This window comes from Amphibalanus amphitrite, unplaced genomic scaffold, assembly GCF_019059575.1.
Source record: "Amphibalanus amphitrite isolate SeventyFive unplaced genomic scaffold, NRLGWU_Aamphi_draft 000210F_arrow, whole genome shotgun sequence".
Taxonomy (NCBI): Eukaryota; Metazoa; Arthropoda; class Thecostraca; order Balanomorpha; family Balanidae; genus Amphibalanus; species Amphibalanus amphitrite.
This window is the reverse complement of record NW_024881705.1, coordinates 133,708-155,763: the sequence shown is the minus strand read 5'-3', so window position 1 is coordinate 155,763 and position 22,056 is coordinate 133,708. Positions and strand designations below refer to the sequence as shown.

Sequence of the window (22,056 nt, the reverse complement as noted above, 5' to 3'; positions counted from 1 at the left end):
CAGGGGAACTCCATGGGTACAGCGCATGCGTAGGCAGGATAAGGAGCCATGCGGCATCACGCCGGGTGCCGGATGTAAAACGTCCACTGAGCCGGATGGCAGAAACTGGGACAGCCGACAGGCGGAAGTGCAATGCTCGAGATGTGTGGCAGACTCGTCTCGCATAGAATAAAGCCGTATATATTTCGTGTTATATAGAGAGAATTCGTGTTCGCAACAGAGCAGGAGACATTTAGTATGAATGCTAGAGCATCATGAAAAAGGTGCAGTGAAAAGAAGCAGCGTGATTAAAAACAACGTCTCTTTTGAGTCTGCAACATATGTAAGGGGAGGTTCTAAGTTGCTTATGATGTCTCTCATAGTTCTCTGAGCAAACTGCGGTGACGCCCAGGCTGACGAATAACTCGTTACAGCACGACAAACTCTCATCTCCCGCTGCTAGTTGTGTACGCCCGGTGCGGTATACAGTCCCCGCAATCTCCCACCGTGGCTCGACTGACCCGGGACATTCGTCAACACACTTCCATTGTATTCAAATGTCCGCCGCAGCTCCGCACATGGGTGGCTGAGAGCCATGGAGGTCTGACTGATGACAGAGGAAAGGCGGCCACTGAGGTGCCGACATTACAGAGTTCGTGCGTCTCTCCCAGGCTGGGTGGCTGGAGTTGACCAATTCTAAGGTTTGAGTTGAGGGCTGTAACCGTATCTATTGATTGGTTGTTGATGGCAAACTTTCTACGTCAGTGTTTTCGACCCCTCGAGACTGATTGTCACCATCCTGACTGAGATCGAACACCTGCGAACAATCCCCCAAATCCCACAAATCACCACCATAGTGCATCTCCAGTCTGCTCCGTGGGGTGCCCGTCTCGACCATTCCCGCACTGAAATAGCCGCTCATTGCCAGTACGGTCTCCAACCCACCGTCACTCATCACAGACACCGCCCAGCCTCTCTGCGAACCTCTCTGCGTGGGTCAGCGCCCGGTCGGAGGGACGGGGAGGGTCTCAGGTGCGGAATATGAAGCACCGACCGGCCGCGTGAGTTCGCCGACTCGAATTGAGTCGTGCCTCCGCGAACGATCAATCGCCGGAGCGTGACCCGGCCCGGCGCACTGCATATTGGGACGGACCGGATCGTGTCCTGACCCCACGCGCGGAAGGGGATGGTAGTTGAAACTTGAGAATTCAGCGAGCGACCGCGACCGGTAGAGCACGGGAACGAGTTTGGAGCCGGAGGACAGGAGGGAAGGGTCGGTACGGGAGGATAAAGGGACGGGAATAGAAACTAAAATGACGTGTTGTCAAGGACCTTATCGGTGGTAGAGACAAGTAGCAAACGGTATGATTGCTGCATGCAGGACGCAGGTGAAACATACATGCAACATGCGGCTACATGTGGAGGAATTATAACTTATCAAATGCAGGGAGACGATTTGCGTGTGTCAGCATTGACAACCTGCAATTCGTGAAGTTGTCGGCGACCAGGTAATACCACGAGTAAAAAAAAAAACTTTATGGCCGAGACTAAACGAAACATCGTGCGTGTCATGAGGTTCCTGTCAAATAAAAGGATGGCATGAGCTTACAAATCAGAGCTGCGAGCCATACATCAAAGCTGCCGATGATTATGTATTCAGACCGAATTGAGGATTACGGACTAGAATATGTCTGGAATGGGTCTCGCTGTCATACCAAGAATGATGATGCTGACGCTATTTGTCCAAGTTGGAGACTGGAGTAGAAAGTGACTGCGATCAATTTCTTCTCCACCTCGCTATCCCGGATCCGCGAGAATGTAAACCATCGATGCTATTTTATCGCTATTTTGATGCATCATTTGGAACTTGGAAGATGCATGTTTGCTTGGCGTTCATGACGAGGTCGTGGCCAAATAGTTCCCACAAATATCCCGAACGTAAATATCAGCTAAATCACAACAACGTCGGTTACTGAAAATATCATTTCCTGGCTTCGATGCCAACAAAATCCGATCGTGCCTCCACGGCACTGACGCCTACCGGTGTCATGATATAGGATCCCAGTCCGGTCTCACAGTGCGATCTTTGATCTCTGGGTCTGATATCAGTCGGCCGACACCGGCGGACGTCTGGGACAGCCGTCTGATCGGTTACCACCCGGCCGATAGTGAGCCGAACGGCCGGTCATGGCGCCCGTTTGAAAACAGCCCACCGGACGCTGCCGGCAGACGAAATCAATCATCGGTCTGCAACAGCACTCGGCCGCGGCCGTCATCAGGAGTCCATTGAGTCCCGTGCCGCCAGTCACGGTCACAGCGGGTCTATCAGCGCTCCGAGAGGGCGGTCCGAGAAAGGCGGAACACTCGGCCGGCCTGCGTAAAAATTCAGCCGAGTGAAGACGGCGGACGTATTTGGGTTTACGCGGTGATTCATGGGGAGGTCAGTGATGGGAGTGTGGGCGCCGGGGTGCAGCCGTTTTGTTCGGCCGTGCACGTTTGCATGAATGGGCTCAGTTTGGGGTCGTGTGTGGCTCACAACTCACCGTATTTCAGTCCCAGCCAGCTCTGGTAGATGTCTCGGTTTGGCGAGCGCAGGTACTGGGTCCAGGTTGGTGCGGCCAAGGTCAAACACAGCACCAGCACCACTCGTGTCCGCCACATGGTCTGTCTGTCTGGCACCAGCGGCACCAGCGGCACTAGTAACACCAGACACCGGACGCAAGGCCGCGGCACTGCCGGTCTCCCTGCACAGCCGTCAGACGTCTGCAGCGCGAGCTCGGAGGTCTGGACGGGAGTTACCTGCAGATTTCCGGCGATAGCCGACGGTCGAGGCCCGGCTATGAATGGACTGCGGTCTAGCACCGCCGACCGCCGACTACCGGCCGCAGAAGTCAATCACGGCTGTCCACGGACCACCGGCTACTGATCGCTGTCCACTGTCCACTGTCCACTGTCCAGTCCAAAGACCCCGACCAAAGACGGTGTCCAAAGACGGTGGACCCCGGCCGCGGTCCACCGTCTACTGACCACTGAATATTGACTAATGACCCACCGGCCGAAGTAAGCCGTTCACTGTTCTCTGTCTAGTAATGCCTACCGCCTGTCACTATCCGATCACCAGCCGATGACAGCCGTCCACACTCAATCCATAGTCTTCCGCTCGCTGCTGTCTACTATCCACCGACCACTGTCCACTGTCCAGTGTCCACTGTCCACTGTCCAGTGTCCACTGATCGCCAACCACGTGCGCCAGCTGTCGGCCGCTCTCACCATCCACCTAGCAGCCGAACAGGCAGGGAGGGGCGAGCGCAATCACCGCAGCAGCCTGAGGGGTCAGCGGCGGCCGCCTCACTATTCTTTAGTCAGAGAAGGTCACTGCAGGAGGCCGTCTGAAGGCCCAATGCCAAATCACAGCCGCTGAACGATAATTCATCCGGTGGTGGCCGGTCGCTGGCCCTCGTCGTTTGGCCACAATTGTGGAGCTCGCTTCCGGTTCCAACAACACGGAAATCACCACCACCGCGCTGGTAACGACAGCCTCTCGGGTGTCACCATGTCAACAGGCGCACCGCCCACCAGCACGGCGCACCGCCCACCGCTCACCGCCGCGCCGAGCCGCCCGCCGCCCGCCGCTCTCCGCCGCCCACTGCCGGTCGGTCGGGGTCCGCCGCGCCGGCAGCGGCAGCGCTGAGTGCTGCACCCCCTCACCCCCTCCTCCCCCTGCTGACGGTCAGCTCAGCCGGGCACTGTTGCGGCGGGAGGTGGGGGTGGGGAGGGGGTAGGCGGACCATGGGGTATTAGCCACAGGAGCCATGAAATGGCACCGGACCATGAAGCGCAGCCAGCTCGGATGATACGCCGACCGCTTTGTTTGTGCCAGGTTCGGATAGTAAGCAGGAGGGGAACATTTGTGGTTCGATATACATAAACTCCAAGGCATTTATTCTCAAATACTTAGCAATAAACCGCATGAATAAGCGTGGCTTACCGGTGGTTGATATCAAATGATCATTGAGTTGTCTAAAGCTACATTTTTTATTATGCAGAACACTTAGGTGAACTATTGGCACCAGTATCATTATTGGGTCTGACGGCGATGACCGCTTCTGCAACGATGACGTAACATTCATGTCGAAATGACCGTTTCTTATCAATTCACCTAAGGCTCCATTCATACCAATAATGGGTTCCAATCGAACCAGAACCGTCCAGCCAAGCCAACCGGACCTCCAAAGACGACGGGTCAATCAAAAACTGTCAAACCGCAAACTGCCACAAATGGTGGTGAGTCTGTGCAGTTTTAGCTTGTGACGACGTGAGGTCATGCCGTCAAAGAGGACAGACGGCGTTTTAGGCACTTAGAACTATGAGATCAGAGAGCGCCCGCACAAAAAAAAATATGCGTCGATATGGTCTGTCTGTCAACTGTCACTATAGCAAGGAAGGTCAGTGCTATTCACTGAAATGTCGTCTATAGACGACAGTTCAGCCATGCTGAGATTTATCTAATCGAAAGAAAGGTGCGGTCGTTTTTTTTAGTTACTTCACTTAGACAGGCAGACAGACTGACAAACATACACACTTACTTAGCCGTCACCGGCAGACGGCGATATCTCTCTGGCCGCCAGGCGGCGGATTATTCTGATTCCGTGGCCGATAAGTGTGGGCGCCAGCCATCAATCTCCAAGTGCCGATAATATAACGCGACCGCTAGACACTGTCGATGTCAAGGTCGTTCCTGCCCCCTCCCCCCTTCCCCGGATGCAAGTGCGGTGAAGTCTAAGGGACTAAATCAAAGGATCAGCCTACGCTGTTGGAGATGAGGTAGCGCTTTGGGGATGAGGTAGCATTGTCGTCGCTCGCAAGTTAAATAGATTTGAGTTGAATATGCCAGACACGACCCTATAGTGGACACGTTTCTGAACTTCGGGAAACGCAACTTTCACTCCACAAGTGTTTCACAATTTTACTGCTCCGTAGAGGTTTCAGAGCGATGGAAAATGTAGGTACGTTTGATTTATTGAGATCGGTGGCGCCTGACGCCCGACAAGACGTTGCTCCATGGATGTCCATTGTCCAGATAGGCATCTGACGGGTATGGAACGACGTAATATATGCAGAGACGACAGCTGAGGAATGCATCTTGTGCAAACTCTTGGAGTAGGTACGTTAGTCACTACAGTCGCAAAGTTTATTCTCTGGTCCATTGTCTACTATAAACTACCGTTGAAATGAGCGCGATGCCTCATGCGACCGAAAGTTGTCCTGCGCGAACACATCGGGACCTACACTGCTAAGATGTCATCACTCACTCACGCGTGCTACGCGACACGCACTTAGAAAGTCTAATATCAAAAGAATATATTTTAAGAATATAAGAATATATTGTTACCCTGCTTTGTGGCACCCTGCAAAGTACGACACTATGAGTAAGTATATGAAAGTACTGGTAGGTATAGGGTAGGGTGGGGTAATTTGAACATGTGGGGCAATTTGAACATAGTGTGAATAACAGAAAATTGCGGAAAATCCATAAGTGGCATGACAATAAGACCAATGAGAGAAATTATCGTACCTAAAAGGGCTATCATATGAACGGGGTTTAAAGTTTCAGGGAATGAAGATGTTGACGCACAGTGTAAAAAATCAATTTCGCAAGGAAAACGCCTAACAACACGTCATTGCAACTTCATTGCAGCGCAAAATCTTGCATTGCTAGCGCCTAATACGCAACGGCTTTTGTTGTATAATGACCTAATCAGTGCCGTAAATCCAAGAAATTTGCTTTTGAACCCTGTTTTTTAAAATGGCAAAATAACTTTTAGCGTGGGGTAATTTGAACATAGTGTGAGAATTTGAATGAAGACAGGGATAGCTCCGAAACAACAACGCTCCCAGTTTTTTTTTGCCAATATTTTCGACCCAAGGCAGTAGCAGATAAGTGATGCCAGTTTTAGAAAATTTACGTCTAATATCCGTCTAATGTCCGGCATTTTTGTTGATTTTCCGTCCAAAAATCTTTAAGTCAACTATTTGTCCAAATATGTCCAAAAATTATGCAGCTATTAACACTCAAAACCGTCATTTATATTGCTTATCATGAAATTTTACCAGCCGAAAAGTGTTCATTATATTGAGAGCTTAACAAGCTTTCCATTCGCCAATCAATGCTATGCACGATTACTTTATAAAAAGCGCTGAAGTGTAGCAAGCCATCGTCCAATGTTGTCCAGTCTGCTACCTTTGTCCAACCAATTCCGAATTGGACATTGGACAAAATTAGAACTCCAAATGTCCAGGTTTCGATTGGCACCACTTTAACAGATGTAGTACGGTTGGGAGAGTTTTTATCGAACAAAAATGATAGACGTTCTGTTAACTGAAGAGGGGCGAATTCTGTCAACTGACCGGTGTGCAGCGTGCAGATATTGATACTCTGCAACTGTTATTTTTGCTGTTGTGTTGATTTTTCAAGTGAAGGTATGTTTAGAATTGTTCTGCCTATTTGTTTATGGGTCAAACAACATCGGTGCTGGCGAGACTATCGTTTTTATGACAGGTAAAGGCAGTATGTTCAAATTACCCCACGGTGGGGCAATTTGAACACACCGTGACTTGGTGGAGAAGTGAGGCTATGCTATTCAAGGTATGCTCGGCTCGTCCAAAAATGAGGCTTGCATGGTGAAAGCAAGTGACACTTGCGCTACTGAAGCAGTTTTTCTTCATCCAGGGTTGAACTGGAATTTGGTACAACGGAGAAGACGTAAAAATATGTTCAAATTACCCCACACTACCCTATGACGCAAAGTGGACTACTCCAAACATCCCATAGAATCTCTTTTCTCACGGAACTCAAATTCCTGCAATCTACTCAGCTCCTGCAAAGCCCGACTTCGGCCAGGATCCCGCCAATCCACGACCCTTTCACCTCATAGTACACACACATCCACCCAACTAGTCCTGCGGCTGGAGCCAACACACGTAGGTGGTTTACCACAAAGGATAATCCTATTCTAAGCGGCTGAAAGGACGTCACCGAGCGTTCCCTACACGCGCGGCGGGCAGGTCAGACCCCTGAGCTACGGTCACCACGCGCGGCGGGCAGGTCAGACCTCGGTGCAACCTGCAGGGACAGCCGGGCGGCGAGAGGAGTGCTCTCTGCACGTGTGGCGGACTACCCCTCGTACTCCGAGCTGTGGTCAGTGATCAATCGAGGCACAGGCGGCGAGCAGAGTGCTCCCGTCCCACATTCCGCCGATGGGGTCGGCGTATGCGGTCCACCGTCCGACCCGGACCTATTGTGTGGAACTGGAGTGTGACTGGCTGGATACAGAGCCGCTAATTGTGAGCGTACATTCACGAACACGGACGAATTCGCCGTCACGGCGCTGTCTGCTCTCGAGGGATGAGCATCGCTCGGCGCCCTGATCGCGTGACTACTGGTCGTTACCGACCCGAGTAGCCGGGTGGGAATAAATAAAGAACATGGTGCGGTCATTTGAGACAGGAAACCAGTGATGGAGTGCTACCTTGCTGTGCCACCATAATTCGAGACTCATGCCAAATAATCGCAGGTGGCGGAATGCATGATAGCCTGACGTATCATCAACACGCTAAATAAAAGAAGTAGTAGCTGAGGCTCGTCTGAACGTCTTCAAGCTTCCTTCAGATGCAGCCGAGCGAGCAGCGAATAAATCGGGCTAATTCAGCATCGCAATTTGTTGTTGCATGAGATTAAAGCAGTCGCCAGCTTAGATGGGATAAAGATGGCTTGCATGCATATAAATCGTTCTGGTACTGAAAAATTGACCGTAGAAGTTTGGGATCAAAAGGTACCGGCTTTCACAAATAAACTTAGGCCGCAGCCTGCAACCACCGTACTAAAAAATACGTCGCAGTATTTAGGAAACTACGTCATTTGTAAGTTTTTCACGTACTTGTTGAGCTATTCGGGTGTTCCTTATCTTTTCTCCGTCAGAAAATGAACTTCGCTCGACGCTCACTGAAGCTTTTTATCTACTGGTGTGGTGACCTTTTACTAAGACCAAGCTTCAGATTATTTGAGACATTTGCTCCGAAGCCGTATCAGGACACCTTTGATGACATCACCATGGGTTCCGTTGAATTGACATACATAGGTACACCCCCGCCTCATATCATGCCAGCTTTATCACTTTGCCACTACTATCTTACACATCCGTCTATTTCTCACCTCTATCTGACACTCATCCCACCACTGAGGTACCCACCACACACCCCTGAGGTACCCACCGACACAGCCCTGCGGTACTCACCGACGCAGCCCTCGTCCTGGCCGAACCCGTAGTGCTCGGGAAGACACTCGGTGCAGTTAACACCGGTGACACCGGCCCGACACTGACACTGACCCGAGTCGGGGTCACACAGCGGACCCAGGCTGCCCGCCAGGTCACAGTAACACTCCAGGCAGTCGGCCTCGATGTTACCGCCGCGGTTCTGGAAAGGACGGCAATAATCGAATAATTTATGCATCGGACAGAGAGGTAAACATTAGTGGTACAGGTATTAGAGGTAAGGACAAATACACGCTTTTTTAGCGTGCACTCTGCTAACATATAAATGTGGCACATTTCCTGTCCAAACATTTCTACGCTCAGCTGTTAATTGTTACGTTGAGCAAGAGTTAGCTTGCTGATAAATGCATCCATGGTATTTATCGTTGAAGCAGCTACCCGTGTTTCCCCCATTCATGACGTGTCGTTTAGGACTGACCTGGCAGCGGTCGCACTTGGTGCCGACAAACAGCTCTTTACAGGAGCACTGGCCCGTCTCCTGGTCACAGATCGGACTCGTAGAGCCAAACATGCCGCACTCGCAGGCTGAAAACGTAACAAACACAAGATTAGCTAACGCCAACAGCAGTGTCTTATTTCATGACCTTCCTTAATATATTTGAGTTTGTTATTTTGTTGTTAGCTACTGCTAAAAAATCATTTTACCGTGATTTAACTTCTAAAAAGATCAAGATCCTTTGACAGATCTCGTATAATTTGCTGCAAAAATGTCAATATAAGTATACAAATAAACGTTTTCTTTTTTTAATACATATAATTTAACCACAGAAACATTATCGCTAAAACATGACATGACAATCCACTTTCACTCACGTCGACACAGTCCGGTGTCGGCGTCTGCATAGAATTCATCCTGACAGACCTCACAGTGCCAGCCGGCCGTGTGGCCCTGACACAGGAGGCACTCTCCGGTCACCGGGTCACAGGCCTCGGGGTCAGAGAGGTCAGCCATGCCGCTACAGTCGCAGGGCCGGCACGAGCCGCCCGGGGTCAGCGGCGAGCCGTAGTGACCGGCGCCGCACCTGAGGACAAGGGGTCGCTGTGTTAAGAGGGACTGCACTCTTAGATGGGAAGGAGAAACGGTGAGACGATGGGTGAAGAGGCAAACACGTGTTTGGTAAAAATGTGGATTATACCAGAGAAGATTTATAGGCGTCTCGTTACGGTAATCTCGTTACTGTGACAATAAAGACATTCCAATTAGTCATCTGTCTACAAGAAGAAAATGCGTCAACACGGTTGTCACGATCAGAATTGGGCAGTAAATAATTCAACGAGACATTTGTGAGACGAGATCCTTGTTGCCGAATGGGACGAAAAACAATTTTGAAGGGTTCAGGAGATTTACAAATTCGCTTCCAGCTTTCAACGAGGTATAAAATATACCTAATCATCGATGCACTATTTACCGGTCTCGAATCTGACCATCCCACCCGACCGGGTTAATGGTGTAAGCTTGGACCGAAAGTTTATCTTAGCGCTAAAAGATGACGAAGCGGTACTCCCAGCTTATCGCAATTGACACATTCGGCGCCGAACGATAGACATCGTATGGGTGGCTAGGATAAGAAATTGCTGGGAAAAGAATACTTTAAATCATAAGACACCGATCGCGCCGTTAGTTCTCTTACCGTTCGCAGTGTTTGCCCTCGTGTCCTGGCGGACAGGCGGTGCACACGTAGTCCTCCCCTCCGGGCTCGGTCACACAGGAGGCCGTCAGTCCGCCCTCCCCCGCCTCCGCGGGGCAGGCGCACGGCCGGCAGGCGTCCGCAGTGCCCCGCACGGCTTCACCATAGTAACCGGGGGCACACAGCTCACAATTGTCCCCAATTGTGTTGTGCAGACACTCCTGATGAGACAAAAGGAGATATAGATAGATTAAATACATTCAATATGCTCAACGCTATTTCAGCTATTAAGATGTATGCGTGTCACACATGTCTAAAGGAAAACTGCTTCATATTCCGGCATACGTATCTAATCGCGATTGTACCAACAAAAGTAAACTTGAACGTGTGCTGATGAGTCAATTGAAGTAGGTACTTCCCTGCATCGTTGCAAGCATACAACACAGTACGTACCCATGTGCTACAATGCGGTGATCAGGAGTGGCACTTATCATCCCCCGATAGCATATGCACTTGAAATGTGGTGCAACAAAGCCGCCTTTGTTCCCTCGAAGGCAAGGCTTTTACAGTACACACGAAGCAATTTATCTAAAGCCGCCTATGTTCATCATTCAGGAACGGAAATATCGAAAAGCTTACTTCTTCAATGTTTGTTGAATGAGTTTTCATACAATATATCTGTATGAAAAACTTATTCAATTATCAACATCCTGTTGTTCACTTATGTTTCTCCCTTCTAACTCGAAAGTCATGCCCCCTCCGAAAGAGCTTGTCCCCACATCTCCCTTTCCAATACACTTCTGCGCTCCTTCATTACTTACACTACACTGTCCGGTGTAGGGGTCGCAGTCGGCGGCGTGCCCGTGACAGTCGCACGGCACACACTCGCCCCTGAACAGCGTGCCGTTCAGCCGACGGTACCCGAAGTCACACAGCTCGCACGAGAGGCCCGCGTAGCCCGGAGGACAGTCACATTGCTCCACAGAGGTGGTGCGCTCCGAGCTGATGGAACTCTCCGAGGCGATCTTCAGAACAAAGTCGTGCAGGCTGTGAGGAAGAACGGGCAGGTCGGGTCACTTGGGGTGCTCTTACGTCCTTAGGCTCTCTAAATTGTAATTCCTAAAAAATGGTTTTAACTTAACCTCAAAATATTGTTACCCACTTGTGTTTACAACATAAAAACTTAAACTTAGTCCTAACATATTTTGAATCGCTGACTACCGCATGACAAAAAATCAGGATATAACTAAGATATAACTATCCCGTGTTCCCATTAGTTGCACCCTCTTGTTGGAGGTCTAAGTCGCTGTTCACTCACCCTCCCTCGATCTGGTCGCTGTGGTACTTTGCCCGGACCAGCAGCCGGGTCATGTTCCCCAGTACCCTCATCAGCTGACGGCGGCTGACCGGGCCGCGGTCGTACTTTTCACGGCGACGGCGGGCGATACGGTTCACCTGTAAGAGGTAAAAAGGGCTTTTATATTTGTGTAAATCGCTATCACCTGTAAAACAAGCGTTTGTCTCCATAAATGCTTTATCGAATATTGCATGTTATTTTTGAAAACGACACCACACGCCAAAATGAACATACCGGTTCTTACGATTCTCTCCTTCATTCATTCATTCATTCATTCATTCATTCATTCATTCATTCATTCATTCATTCATTCATTCATTCATTCATTCATATTTCATTCCATGTTTACCTTGGTGGAAATTCGGTACCAGTTCTTCTCGGTGAGCAGCGCGCTAATGTGAGCCTCCGTGTCGTCGTGCATGTTGTGGCCGTATCCGAGCCGCAGACCGTCGCCCTGGGGATGGGTGAAATGTGAACTGGCTGGGAAGGAAGTCGACGCCAGTTGCAGGATATTGTTCAAAATGCCAACGGCAGTCAAAGTTCTGCGCGAATAAAGCAATGTCTCAAACAAAAAGTGCATAAAATGCGGAAGCTATAATTGACACCTGGCAAACATCATTTATCATACCTCATTTACCTACCAAATCAACCATCGTCATTATCATGGGAAATCGACGCTAAGCACTTCTGGTCGAACAATTCTCTCAGAGCCACCCGTATATCCACTCACCCATCACGCCCCCCTCCCCTCACCCCGCTTACCTCCAGTATAACATCGGGTCCCTTGATGGGCCTTCCGGCCGTGTCTCCTCTCCGCACCACCCAGGAGGTGTGGAACTCCATTGGCTGGCCGTAGCTGTACACCCTGAGCCCTAGGAGCTCCTGCGGCGCCCGCCAGTAGTAGCCGCCGATGTCGGCGGCCATCTCGTCGTTGGCTACCAGCTGGGTGGTGCCGTCCATGTAGGGTTCGGTGGAGACGGAGCCGTCGAGAGACACCACAGTCCACGGCACGATCGACGTCACCTGAAGACGGGGGATATAAAGGGTGATGTCTGACATCAGATGGCAACGACGTGAGTTTGGTGAAGATTAGATGAAGAGAACATCAGACAACCAGCACAATGCAGATACGAATGATTGAAAACGTAACTATATTCGAGGAAGGTAAAAAATAAACTTGGGAACTTGCAAAATAACATTAAAATTAGCTGAAAATAAACCGAACAAACGACATAAAGAAATATTTAACAGTTAGAGCTAATAGTCGTCAAATTGCAGTTACTTGAAATGTGCTTATCACTCTGGCATAAAAGTACATACCGTTTAAAGCGTCATCCTTCACCCACCGTGCTACCGCTCAGTGCGACCGACCCCAGCGCCACCTACGTTCTCGACGCCGAGGTAGGAGCTGCTGCAGATACTGGTCAGGCCGAAACAGAAACACTCTGTGCAGCCGTCCGGATTGTCCGCCTGCAGGTTATAGTAGCCCGGCTTGCAGCTATCGCAACGGGCGCCGCGCACGTTGGCCTATAGAGGGGGAGAGGAAGGAGGTCATGTCAGGTCAAGTCACGAGAGGGAGAAAGAGGTGAGATTTACGACATCGTGCTTTTACGACATTCGGGTGGAAGCCAAGTAGAAGTAGAGCATCACAGATTCCCATGCATTGATTCCCGGGCTATGAAACCATATAACATATGCATTTCTTTTGTATGCCGGCTTGTCTGATTTCGACATCTACCTAGTAGAAATAAGCAAAATGGAATAAATCATATCGCAATTCGTAACAAACAACAAATCGGTTGTTATATTAAAGGGACCCTCCCACCTTCAAAAAAGTTTATGAATTGGCATGAAAGTGATGTCGCTCGGTTCAGAAAGAGCGAAAACGAATATCTACCAAATTTCACCGAAAAATATTCACCGGTTTTCAAGATATTATACTTTTACTTTTGTTTACTTTTTTGGGATCTCCGCTGTTTCTAGCGACTTTATTTTATAAGTGCGGCGTTTGCGGCAGATGTTGCGCGCAAATAGCATATACCACCGCGTGCTACAAAACGTTTTAGTCAAACTTAATGACGGACGTTCGAAAGCCTGATGACGTCATCAGATTCCCGTAATGGTTAAGAGATAGGGACCACGCTGGTCCCATCCTGCAAGTAAAGGGAAGAAATTTCTTGAACACCATAAAGCTGCGGGGGTTGCGACCAGGATAAATGGTGGTTTCTGAGCCTGGCCGCAAGCTTGGCTATCTCAACTCAAAACTAATGTTAAGGTGGGAGAGTCCCTTTAACGATACCGTAATCTCATGTACGTCAATCAGCTACATCACCTCTCTTCGTCCCCACTGTTGCTCTCACCTTGCAGAGGCAGCTCTGTCCGTCACACTCGCCGTCCACGGTACCCGCCTCGTCACAGGGACAGGGCTCACAGCGCGGGTAGTCGCGGTAGCCGCGGGCGCAGCGGTCACAACGCTCGCCAGCGAAACCCTCGCGGCACACGCACGAGCCCGGTACCTGACGGAGTAGGAGGAGGGCAGGTCAGACATTGGGGAGAACAGAGTAGCTAAGAGGTGTCTTGCCTATGGTAGATCATGATTTCAGCACATGACACTAGAGGCGCCAGGGCCGTGAGCGGCAGTGACTGCTCGTTAGTCAGATTAGTGTGGGTACCTAGTCCTACATTGATAGGGGTGGACACCTCAATATCGTTAAAAAATGTTCGTAATTACATGGTCCTGTCAAATAATATATCCGATCTAGATTCTAGTTGATGCCTCCCCGATATCACTGTCCACTGACCTGTCCCTCCTTGAGTCGACTGTCGTCGGGCACACAGTCGCCGGTGGCGCCCTCTGCGCCGCAGCTGCACCGCCGGCACGGCTCAGGGTCGTCGGCAGACACACCCGAGGGCCGGTAGTAGCCCGGCAGGCACGACTCGCAGTTGGTACCCGTCGTGAAATGCTGCGGGTGAATGGTAGAAGAGGGTGACAATGGCGTGAGACGATTCAGCTGGGAAGGGATTTTGAAAAGCTGACTAATTACGACTTTACTCATTCTTGTATCGTTGCTATGGAGCGAAGCTTGACATTTGATAGGTAGAGTCAGCGTACAAATCGTCCTTAGAAAGGTAATGTCTAATACTGACATCATCTGAACAAATACCCGAAAAACTGTTGCTAGTCAAATAGCTTCCAAACTGTGGTATTAACTTTAATCGATCCCCGGTAACACTTTCTCACCTGACAGTTGAGGCAGACTCCTCCTCCCTCGTACTTCCCATCAGTGTTGATACTCTTCTTGTCCCTCGCCACATCGTCATCAAAGTAGCACTCCTCGGCGTGGCCGTGACACTGACATTTCTCACAGGCTCCCGGGAACCCGCCTCCCGGGGACCACGGGCGCTGGTTGTATAGAGGGCAGCACCGGTCGCAGGTAGCGCCACACGTATTGTGAGCGCACTCACATTGCTGATCCTGCAACAGAGGACCGGTCGTTGATCGCATTAAACCCGCGAACGATCCCTATTTAGTCGACAAAACTGGTTTTGGGTGTGTTTGGCGGCATGGTGCATTTTTATGTGGTTTAGACTACTTACTGACGCCAAAACAACCAGGACAACACGATCTGAATGCAGTGAAAGGGCTAACTAAAGGACAAGTTAGGGCTGGGTGTGCCAATAATGCTAAACAGATAGCCTCACATTTGACTGGCAGTGCCGAAGAGGTTACCATAATTTACACAATCCCAGTCTTCACAGACTCCTATCCAGCCAGTGATTCCCTGTACTAGCAGGCAGTGTTATCCCCAGCTCAACTCACCCCAGTCTCGGGCGCCACTGGACAAAGTGTGGCGTGGCCGTTGCACACGCAGCGACCTCCGACCGTCACCTCACTCAGCGAGTAAAAGTACGACCTCAGCAGCTGCGGGTCGGGTCGGCTACCGAACAGCGCCGGCTCGTGCGAGTTGAGGGTGAGCACTCCGCGCAGACGGAGCCGGATGAACCGGGCGCGAACGAACTCGAGGAGCTCCTGGGAGGGCCGCTCCGAGGTGGGCCGACCCGTGATGAGCGGCACGTAAATCTGAGGTGTGAGAGACGGGGTCAGAGACGGCATCGAAGAACGGGGGAGGACATTGGCCTGAAACTAATCCATGTGCATGAGTCAAGTTAACGCCTTGACAAGCAGACCTGCGGTCTGCGACCGATTATAAACTCAACTCCATTGGAATGCGCATCAACCCTCTATTGGAATGCGCATCAACCCACTTATTCATGCATTTTGGGTAAGTGAGAGCGGAATGCATATATTACGGTTCCAGCCGGTAAACAGTGTCCCTCCCACATTCAAATATCCCACATAATGAATAGACGGTGCCACTCATCCCATCGAACATCGGTGCGTTGTTCACTCGTCTCATCAGTGCGTTCGCTACACGCTATAACGTCATCCTTGTCACCAGCAGTTTCTCGTACCTGCGCCTTCATCAGCGGGTTCAGTTTGGAGAAGTAGCTGGTGCAGATCACCTCTGAGGCCGAGCGGTACTTTGGCTTCCCCGGTGTCGGCTCCAGACCAAAGTGTTCGCGGCAGGCGGCGTCGCTGGCGGCGAAATACTGCCACGGCTGATAGTCGGTGCCGGTGAGGGAGCGCTCCAACACCCAGGAGCCGGGCGCCGGCGACACGGCTGTCTTCAGGATCACGTACGCCACCTCAAACTCCTGTGGAAAAGGGGGGGGGGGGTGAGACGATCATGGAAAGGAGCGAGACGGTGAATGTTTTACGTAACGCTGAGATGAATTCCACGTAAAAGGGCGGGTAAGTTGAATTACATTGGCGACAGTCAACTTTGTACTAAAATAAATTAAGTCTGAAATCTGAATTGTTGTTAGCACTGTTTTGAGAGGCATGCATAAACACATAATCAAGTAAAGTAACCATACTCTTATAATTAATAGGTATCCGAAATTCGTAAGAAAAAGGCCTGTCGCCTGATAATTTCGAGGAGCTTTCGGCTTACGCGTTCTTCAACTCACTCTCAATTTCAAGAGTTTTCAGAGTGATTTGAAGAATGCGTGAGCCGAAAGCTCCTCGGAATTATCAGGCCTTCTTCTTCCGAATTTTGGATACCTATTAATTATGAGAGTACGGTTACTTTACTTGATTATATTTAAAATAAAGTTACGTCTGTTTTCTGATAAGTCGAATAGCAATGACGTTTCGGTCAGAAACGCGCGAAATTCGCCGTAACATGATGACCGTACTCTGGTGGTCTGTACTCCGTGGCTACCGGTAAGAGGATGTTTTTATTGACATATTGCTGATCGTCCATTCCGGTCCGAGAAAATCGGTCATGTGGCTGCTGCTTAGGTAAACATTGCGATATCCATTCAGTTTCCAATGATGATAACTAGGTGATGAAATCAGCTGATCTGATTTCTGAGTTCATCGGAAGGTTGCAATGCTGTTCCGGGACGAATTACCTTGCGACCGGGATGAGTGTAACACGAAGATGCGAACAGAAGGAGACCTAAGCCACACCTAATGATTTAAATCCTACAATAATATAATCATTTATCTTTATTTTGTCATCCAATATCACTTAAGATCAATATTTAATTTATCTTTCATTTATCTTCAATTCATGATATCAAAATTAAATCAATCGTCTGTCCCCGCTCCGATCATCTCACCGTCTTCCAGCCCTCCCGCCGACCTGATCTGACCTGACCCGTGACCCGTGACCGGTGACCGGTGACCGTCTGTCTCTCACCTGTCTGAGGTCCATCTCGATGGTGATCCACTGGCTGTCCAGGCCCCGCTCCAGGGTCGGGCCCTGCCACCAGGCGTCCGTGCCGTCAATGATGTTGGTGATGGGGTGACGTCGACTGACGTCACTGCTGAGACCGTCACAGAACCCGCACTCCTCGCCCGTCATGAACACAATGCTGGAGAGCTCGCAATACGGCTGAAAATGGGACGGTTTGTCAGAAAACCGGGAGAGACGAACACACGGTATTAGGTACAGCCCCTTTCGGAAGATGATTTTTACATGTCATTAGTGGCTTGATTGGTGCGTATAATATTGTTGTGGAAATAATTCGAGATGCGTAACTATTTATGCACTTCAAATGACATTTTAAAATGAATTATTGACCTAAGTATCGACTTATTTCGATGAATGAACTGAAAAAAACAGGCTGACACCTGAAGAAAAGACCAGAGACGGATGCAGGAAGCATCCAACGGACGTCGATTCACTACCAGTCCTGTCTAAACACCACATGACAATGCTACAATATCATAACAAACAAATTGCCCTGGTTTCCACGCCAGATTACCGGGGTCAACGATCATCACTCATAAACTTTCAACGCACACATCGCTGGAATTTAATTAGTGAACGCGTTCTAACCAACGGTACCACTGCCTAATCTTCTGTTTACACACCCAACCAAACAAACGGACCGTTAAATTATGAGCTCAGTGACAACCCGGGTGACCCGGCAGAGGGGCCGCTCGTAGCGCTGGGTCGCGGCGGGCTCCCCAAACCGTGTCATCCCGTCACTAACGTCCGACAGCCCGTGGGGTCTCGGGACAGATGAAGACGTGACGGCCGACACAGAATGTCTGATGCGACGTCTGCCCAAACTGGGAGCGCAGACGCCTGTCCTGGGTATCTGATGAGGTGGTGAGACGTCGTCTTATGCGCCGGCACGTGGGACCACCCACGGGGAGAGGTGTCGGACGTTTAGAGCGGCGCGCGAGACGTGGCTCTGTGTGTGTAATTGTGTGAATGATGCTGCGCATACAGATCACTTTCAATTCATACATACAGTGCACGTTACAATGCCGTGCTCTTTTTGTCATCCCGACCCAGAAGCATGTACAATTCATTTGACAGTATTTGTCGCGGTGATTTGTATCTGTCGGTAATCGCGATGTGCTTCAGGCATATAAATTTCCGAGCGACTGGTTTTGACAAGTTTATTTCACATTTTTAGAGTGTAATGTCAAATGATCAAGAGGAAGAACCGCTGTCGGAGCGTTGTAAAGATATGATGGGCGTACGCAGAAATGAGTTGCACGACTTGCAGAATCAGTTTGACGCACCGTAACGAATGAAACAGGCTCACTCAGAAGTGCGAGCAGGTTACGCAACGGGGCACGTTACTCAATGTCGAGCACTGGGCAGCTCCCTTACTACCCACCTCATATTTGGTCAATGTGGTTACCCAGTGACCACTGACCCGTCCCGAGTAAGATCACATCACCCGCCGTCGGCATAACGATCTCATTTCAATTCACTCAATGCGTGGGCCGGATTCAGCCCGCACAGACCCTCCGCCCTTATCGGACGCGTTCGGCTGTGTGCAGGCGGCGCCTGTCAGGCGTCCAGGCGGCGTCTGTCAGCCTCCCAGTCGGCCGCCCGTCTCCCCCGGCCGGTCCACCCACCCCGCCCATTCAGTCGGCCGGCGGCTCCTCTGAAGTGGACCGCTCTAACTGCACGCCCCGTCTGGCCGCGGATCGCCCGCCGCCCGGTCCGCCACGCTCAGTACACGCTGCTCTTCTTCCGGCACCGGTGCGTCAGATCGGCCGCGGCCGCGCCCGGTTTGAACCCGCGCCAGAGCTGTCACTCGCGGCGGGCGGGGTCGGTCCGGGAAGTGACCGAGAGGCGAGAGTTGGCCCGGAGTAGACTGGACGCCGGCCGGTGCAGGGGCGATGTAGTGGGTCGATGGATGGTCTGTGGTCAGCGATCATTATTAGGTTGGTGAGGTGTCAATGGGTAGAGGGGATGTCGGTGGGTTTCAAAACGGTCATTTGGGATCGCCAGGTGGGGGTAGGTGTTTTTAGGCATGGGTCAGTGGTGGGTAGTGGTTAACCCGTGCCGGATCGGTGATTTCGTGGGTCGGCGATGGATAGTGGTGGTGATGATCCGAGAGTAAAAAGAGATGTCAGCCCAGTCAGACGTAATGGGTTTCTCGCTCAGACAGCGCTCGTAGGCGGCCCAGTTGGATGAATGTAATCATCGCCCGCTGTAGCCCATGTCCTGCGTGGGAGGCCGGACTCGAGAGGCGGCCCTTTTGTGGACGGACGTCCTAATCGTTCACACGGGTGACCGGCTCTGACCAACGGGACGCGACTTCATGGGGGTGTCGCTAGATAACATCCGCTTTCGACCGGTTAGAAAATGCACCACATTCCAAAACGAGTCGTTTCTTTTCCGGAATCCGAAGCGTAAATTTGAAGCATTTTGTCGGTATTTCTATTCCATTCTAAAAACTTTCCTCCCAATTCTATCAGAAAATATGGATAATGACCTGGATAGATGAATCGACCTCCCATAAGTCGCTAAGGGTGCTCTTTAGTGTTACTGGTCTGCGCTCCACGAGTGGCGTCCACAATGAAAATGCCTAAGTTTGCCAGCCTGACCACCCCGTTCACCCCCTTACCTCGCTGGTCTGCGTTCCACAAGTGGCGTTCACGCTGACATCACTACCCGGCGCCAGGTTAAAGATGTTCGGGTACAGCGGCCCGCCACCTGCAACACATAACGAAACACATGGTTAGTTATCGATCAGCACAAGACCTAGCCCAAGTGATCGCGGCACCTTAACCACTTCACAGAGAGGCCCGAACGGCGACGGTTAAAAAAACAATGCAATTTTATGTAGGTATCAATTATGTGTGCTAGAGCATCAAATGGCGAAAAAGTGTACCTTATCCTCGCAAATTCCCTCGACACCGATATCCATATTCCATTCACTCATCCTGTGGCAACCGCAGTTGCAAATAATAACCCGGAAATCATTTTCGGTCCAAGACCAGCACTGTGCGTAATTGCCAACAGCCATTTAACCAGCGACATTTATCTACAGATTCCTAGCGCCAACTGATCACACATTAATCGCTATCAGTTTGACATCACGATATGAGTAACGTCTCAATAAAAGTCCCATCAAAAACGTCTCAACGACATATTTCTTTTTCTTGCAGATTTATTGAGCTTGACGTGTAATGGCGGCAAAGCGACACTTTGTGGTTTGGGAACTCATGCCGGCTGTCACGTTTGCTGGCTGTTCGGTTTTGTAATGCGTCTGCAAACGCCGGTGGTCGCACTGGTAACCGATGACAGTGTCGACAGTTGACAGATGTGAATGAACAAAGACAAACGCCGCCCGCCGCGACTGCATAATGACAATGCAAGACGGATCGAGGGGCGTGCAGGCTTTCGGCACCTGCACAAGGGACATGCATTATTGAACGAAAGAGGCGTGTTGATAAAGCACCGGAATACGTTACATGTGTAAGTTTGCGTGGCTGATTAGTTTCAAACCCATTGTTTGCGAGTGGGACAAGAGCGGAATACGCGACTGACTATGGACAAAAAGGATCTATCGTGTCGTAAATAATGCAGGTGCAGCATAGATCAGTAGAAGGTATCTACATAGGTACACGTCAAATACACTACCCTGTTTGCACAGATGCTGAATTAAATTACAAATAACTCGTGAAGGAAAAAGACACAGCTGCTACATTAAAAGTATTTGATAAATTTATGACCTAAAGGGACAAGTCGGTTAAAGCATTATCAGGATATGTCATCAATATGTTTTTTTTTAATTGACTTCGATTATCGATCAAAAATAGTAGGTGAGAGTTAATTCATTTGGTATGTGACATGCCTAGGAAAAAACGAATTAACTACCTCACTGTGTTCAGATAGCGTGATATCCTTATACGGTTGTAGAATGCGGTCAAGCATCTCACGAGCTCCATCTTTATCGAGCCATCAAATCCTCACATGGAAACTCGCTTGAGCGCTTCTGCTTCCAGCCCATCAACAGGCAACACTCGCTCGCCCCAGTAATTGACACAGACACGTGAGTTTACTATAGCCATGCACTACGTATGAAACAACCCAGTTTGCACCAAATTTTCAACAAACGCCGTCATCTACTGCGCGTTATGCAACAGTGCGCATTTCCTGGCAGCCGGGGTCAGCGGTGCAGCGCGTGCCGTATGACTGGTGTCGGACTGCGGACACCGGTCATGTGCACGGACTGGTGGGAGGGAGAGGGGGGGGGGAGCAGATGACGTTACCGGACCCGTATTACTGGTCACGGCCCACCAGTGCCCCAGAGGCCGGCCAGAGGTCAGCCGCGGGCCCCAGAAGGTCAGGAAACGAAGTAGGTACAGTGGATTTAGGAATGAAATTTGTCCCGTGCTTAGAAATATTTCCCCTATATCTTCTCTTATCCGTCATGACTTATAAGCAATTTACATAAGAAGCTCAAATGAAAAGAAATCGAAGATGTAAATTATACTTTTCAAATATCCACACTTTTGAATCCAATCACAACCAGAAAGTCTACATAAACGCTGACGGCCACGTTATTTCACCACGTCTCTGGGTTCCAATGTGCCGAACCTCTCAGTGCATGGCAGTGCCCACCTACAGCGGGTTCGATTACCGGTCACCGCCATAGCAGCACGTTCCCGTCCGTCAGCCGTACGGGCCCGTCTGGAGGTCGACAGCGGGCGGCCTGGAACCACGACAGGGGCGCCCTGGAACCGTCAGACGCTGGCGCGTGGAACCGTCAGTCGGCAGCGCCCGGGGCCGGTCTGCCGCCAGCTGCCCCCTCTGACAGGTCTAACGAGCACTGACGGAGCCGAAATGGGCCGCCGACTGGGTGTCGGTCACTCGTCACTGCCCAGTAGGAGGTCAGGTGTCAGCCCAGTATGGCAACCCAATCACCATCA

At 50.4% G+C, this 22,056-nt stretch overlaps 2 protein-coding genes across 3 annotated transcripts in view; both read right to left on the bottom strand.

The window, feature by feature from the left end:
• Positions 1-10,058, bottom strand: part of LOC122385153 (laminin subunit alpha-2-like) — a 51,639-nt gene extending 41,581 nt beyond the window's left edge. Inside the window, exons 1-4 of one of the 2 annotated variants that reach the window (XM_043373222.1) lie at positions 9,944-10,058; positions 9,126-9,334; positions 8,731-8,837; positions 8,274-8,454 (exon numbers count right to left, since the gene is read on the bottom strand). In XM_043373222.1, coding sequence (XP_043229157.1) covers positions 8,274-8,454; positions 8,731-8,837; positions 9,126-9,264 — 427 coding nt within the window. In that variant the 5' untranslated portion in view covers positions 9,265-9,334; positions 9,944-10,058. Of the gene's footprint in view, positions 1-2,522; positions 2,873-8,273; positions 8,455-8,730; positions 8,838-9,125; positions 9,335-9,943 lie in introns of those variants that run through there. The other variant, XM_043373223.1, reaches the window with a different exon arrangement.
• LOC122385165 (laminin subunit alpha-1-like) lies at positions 9,940-17,230 on the bottom strand. Its single transcript, XM_043373241.1, has 12 exons — positions 17,066-17,230; positions 15,771-16,013; positions 15,118-15,378; positions 14,539-14,820; positions 14,099-14,260; positions 13,658-13,813; positions 12,684-12,824; positions 12,060-12,320; positions 11,647-11,751; positions 11,259-11,395; positions 10,762-10,987; positions 9,940-10,161 (listed from the first exon to the last, which is right to left on the bottom strand). Exons 1-12 carry the CDS (start codon positions 17,228-17,230, stop codon positions 9,940-9,942), a joined length of 2,361 nt encoding a protein of 786 aa, XP_043229176.1.
• Between the last annotated feature and the right edge of the window lie 4,826 nt (positions 17,231-22,056).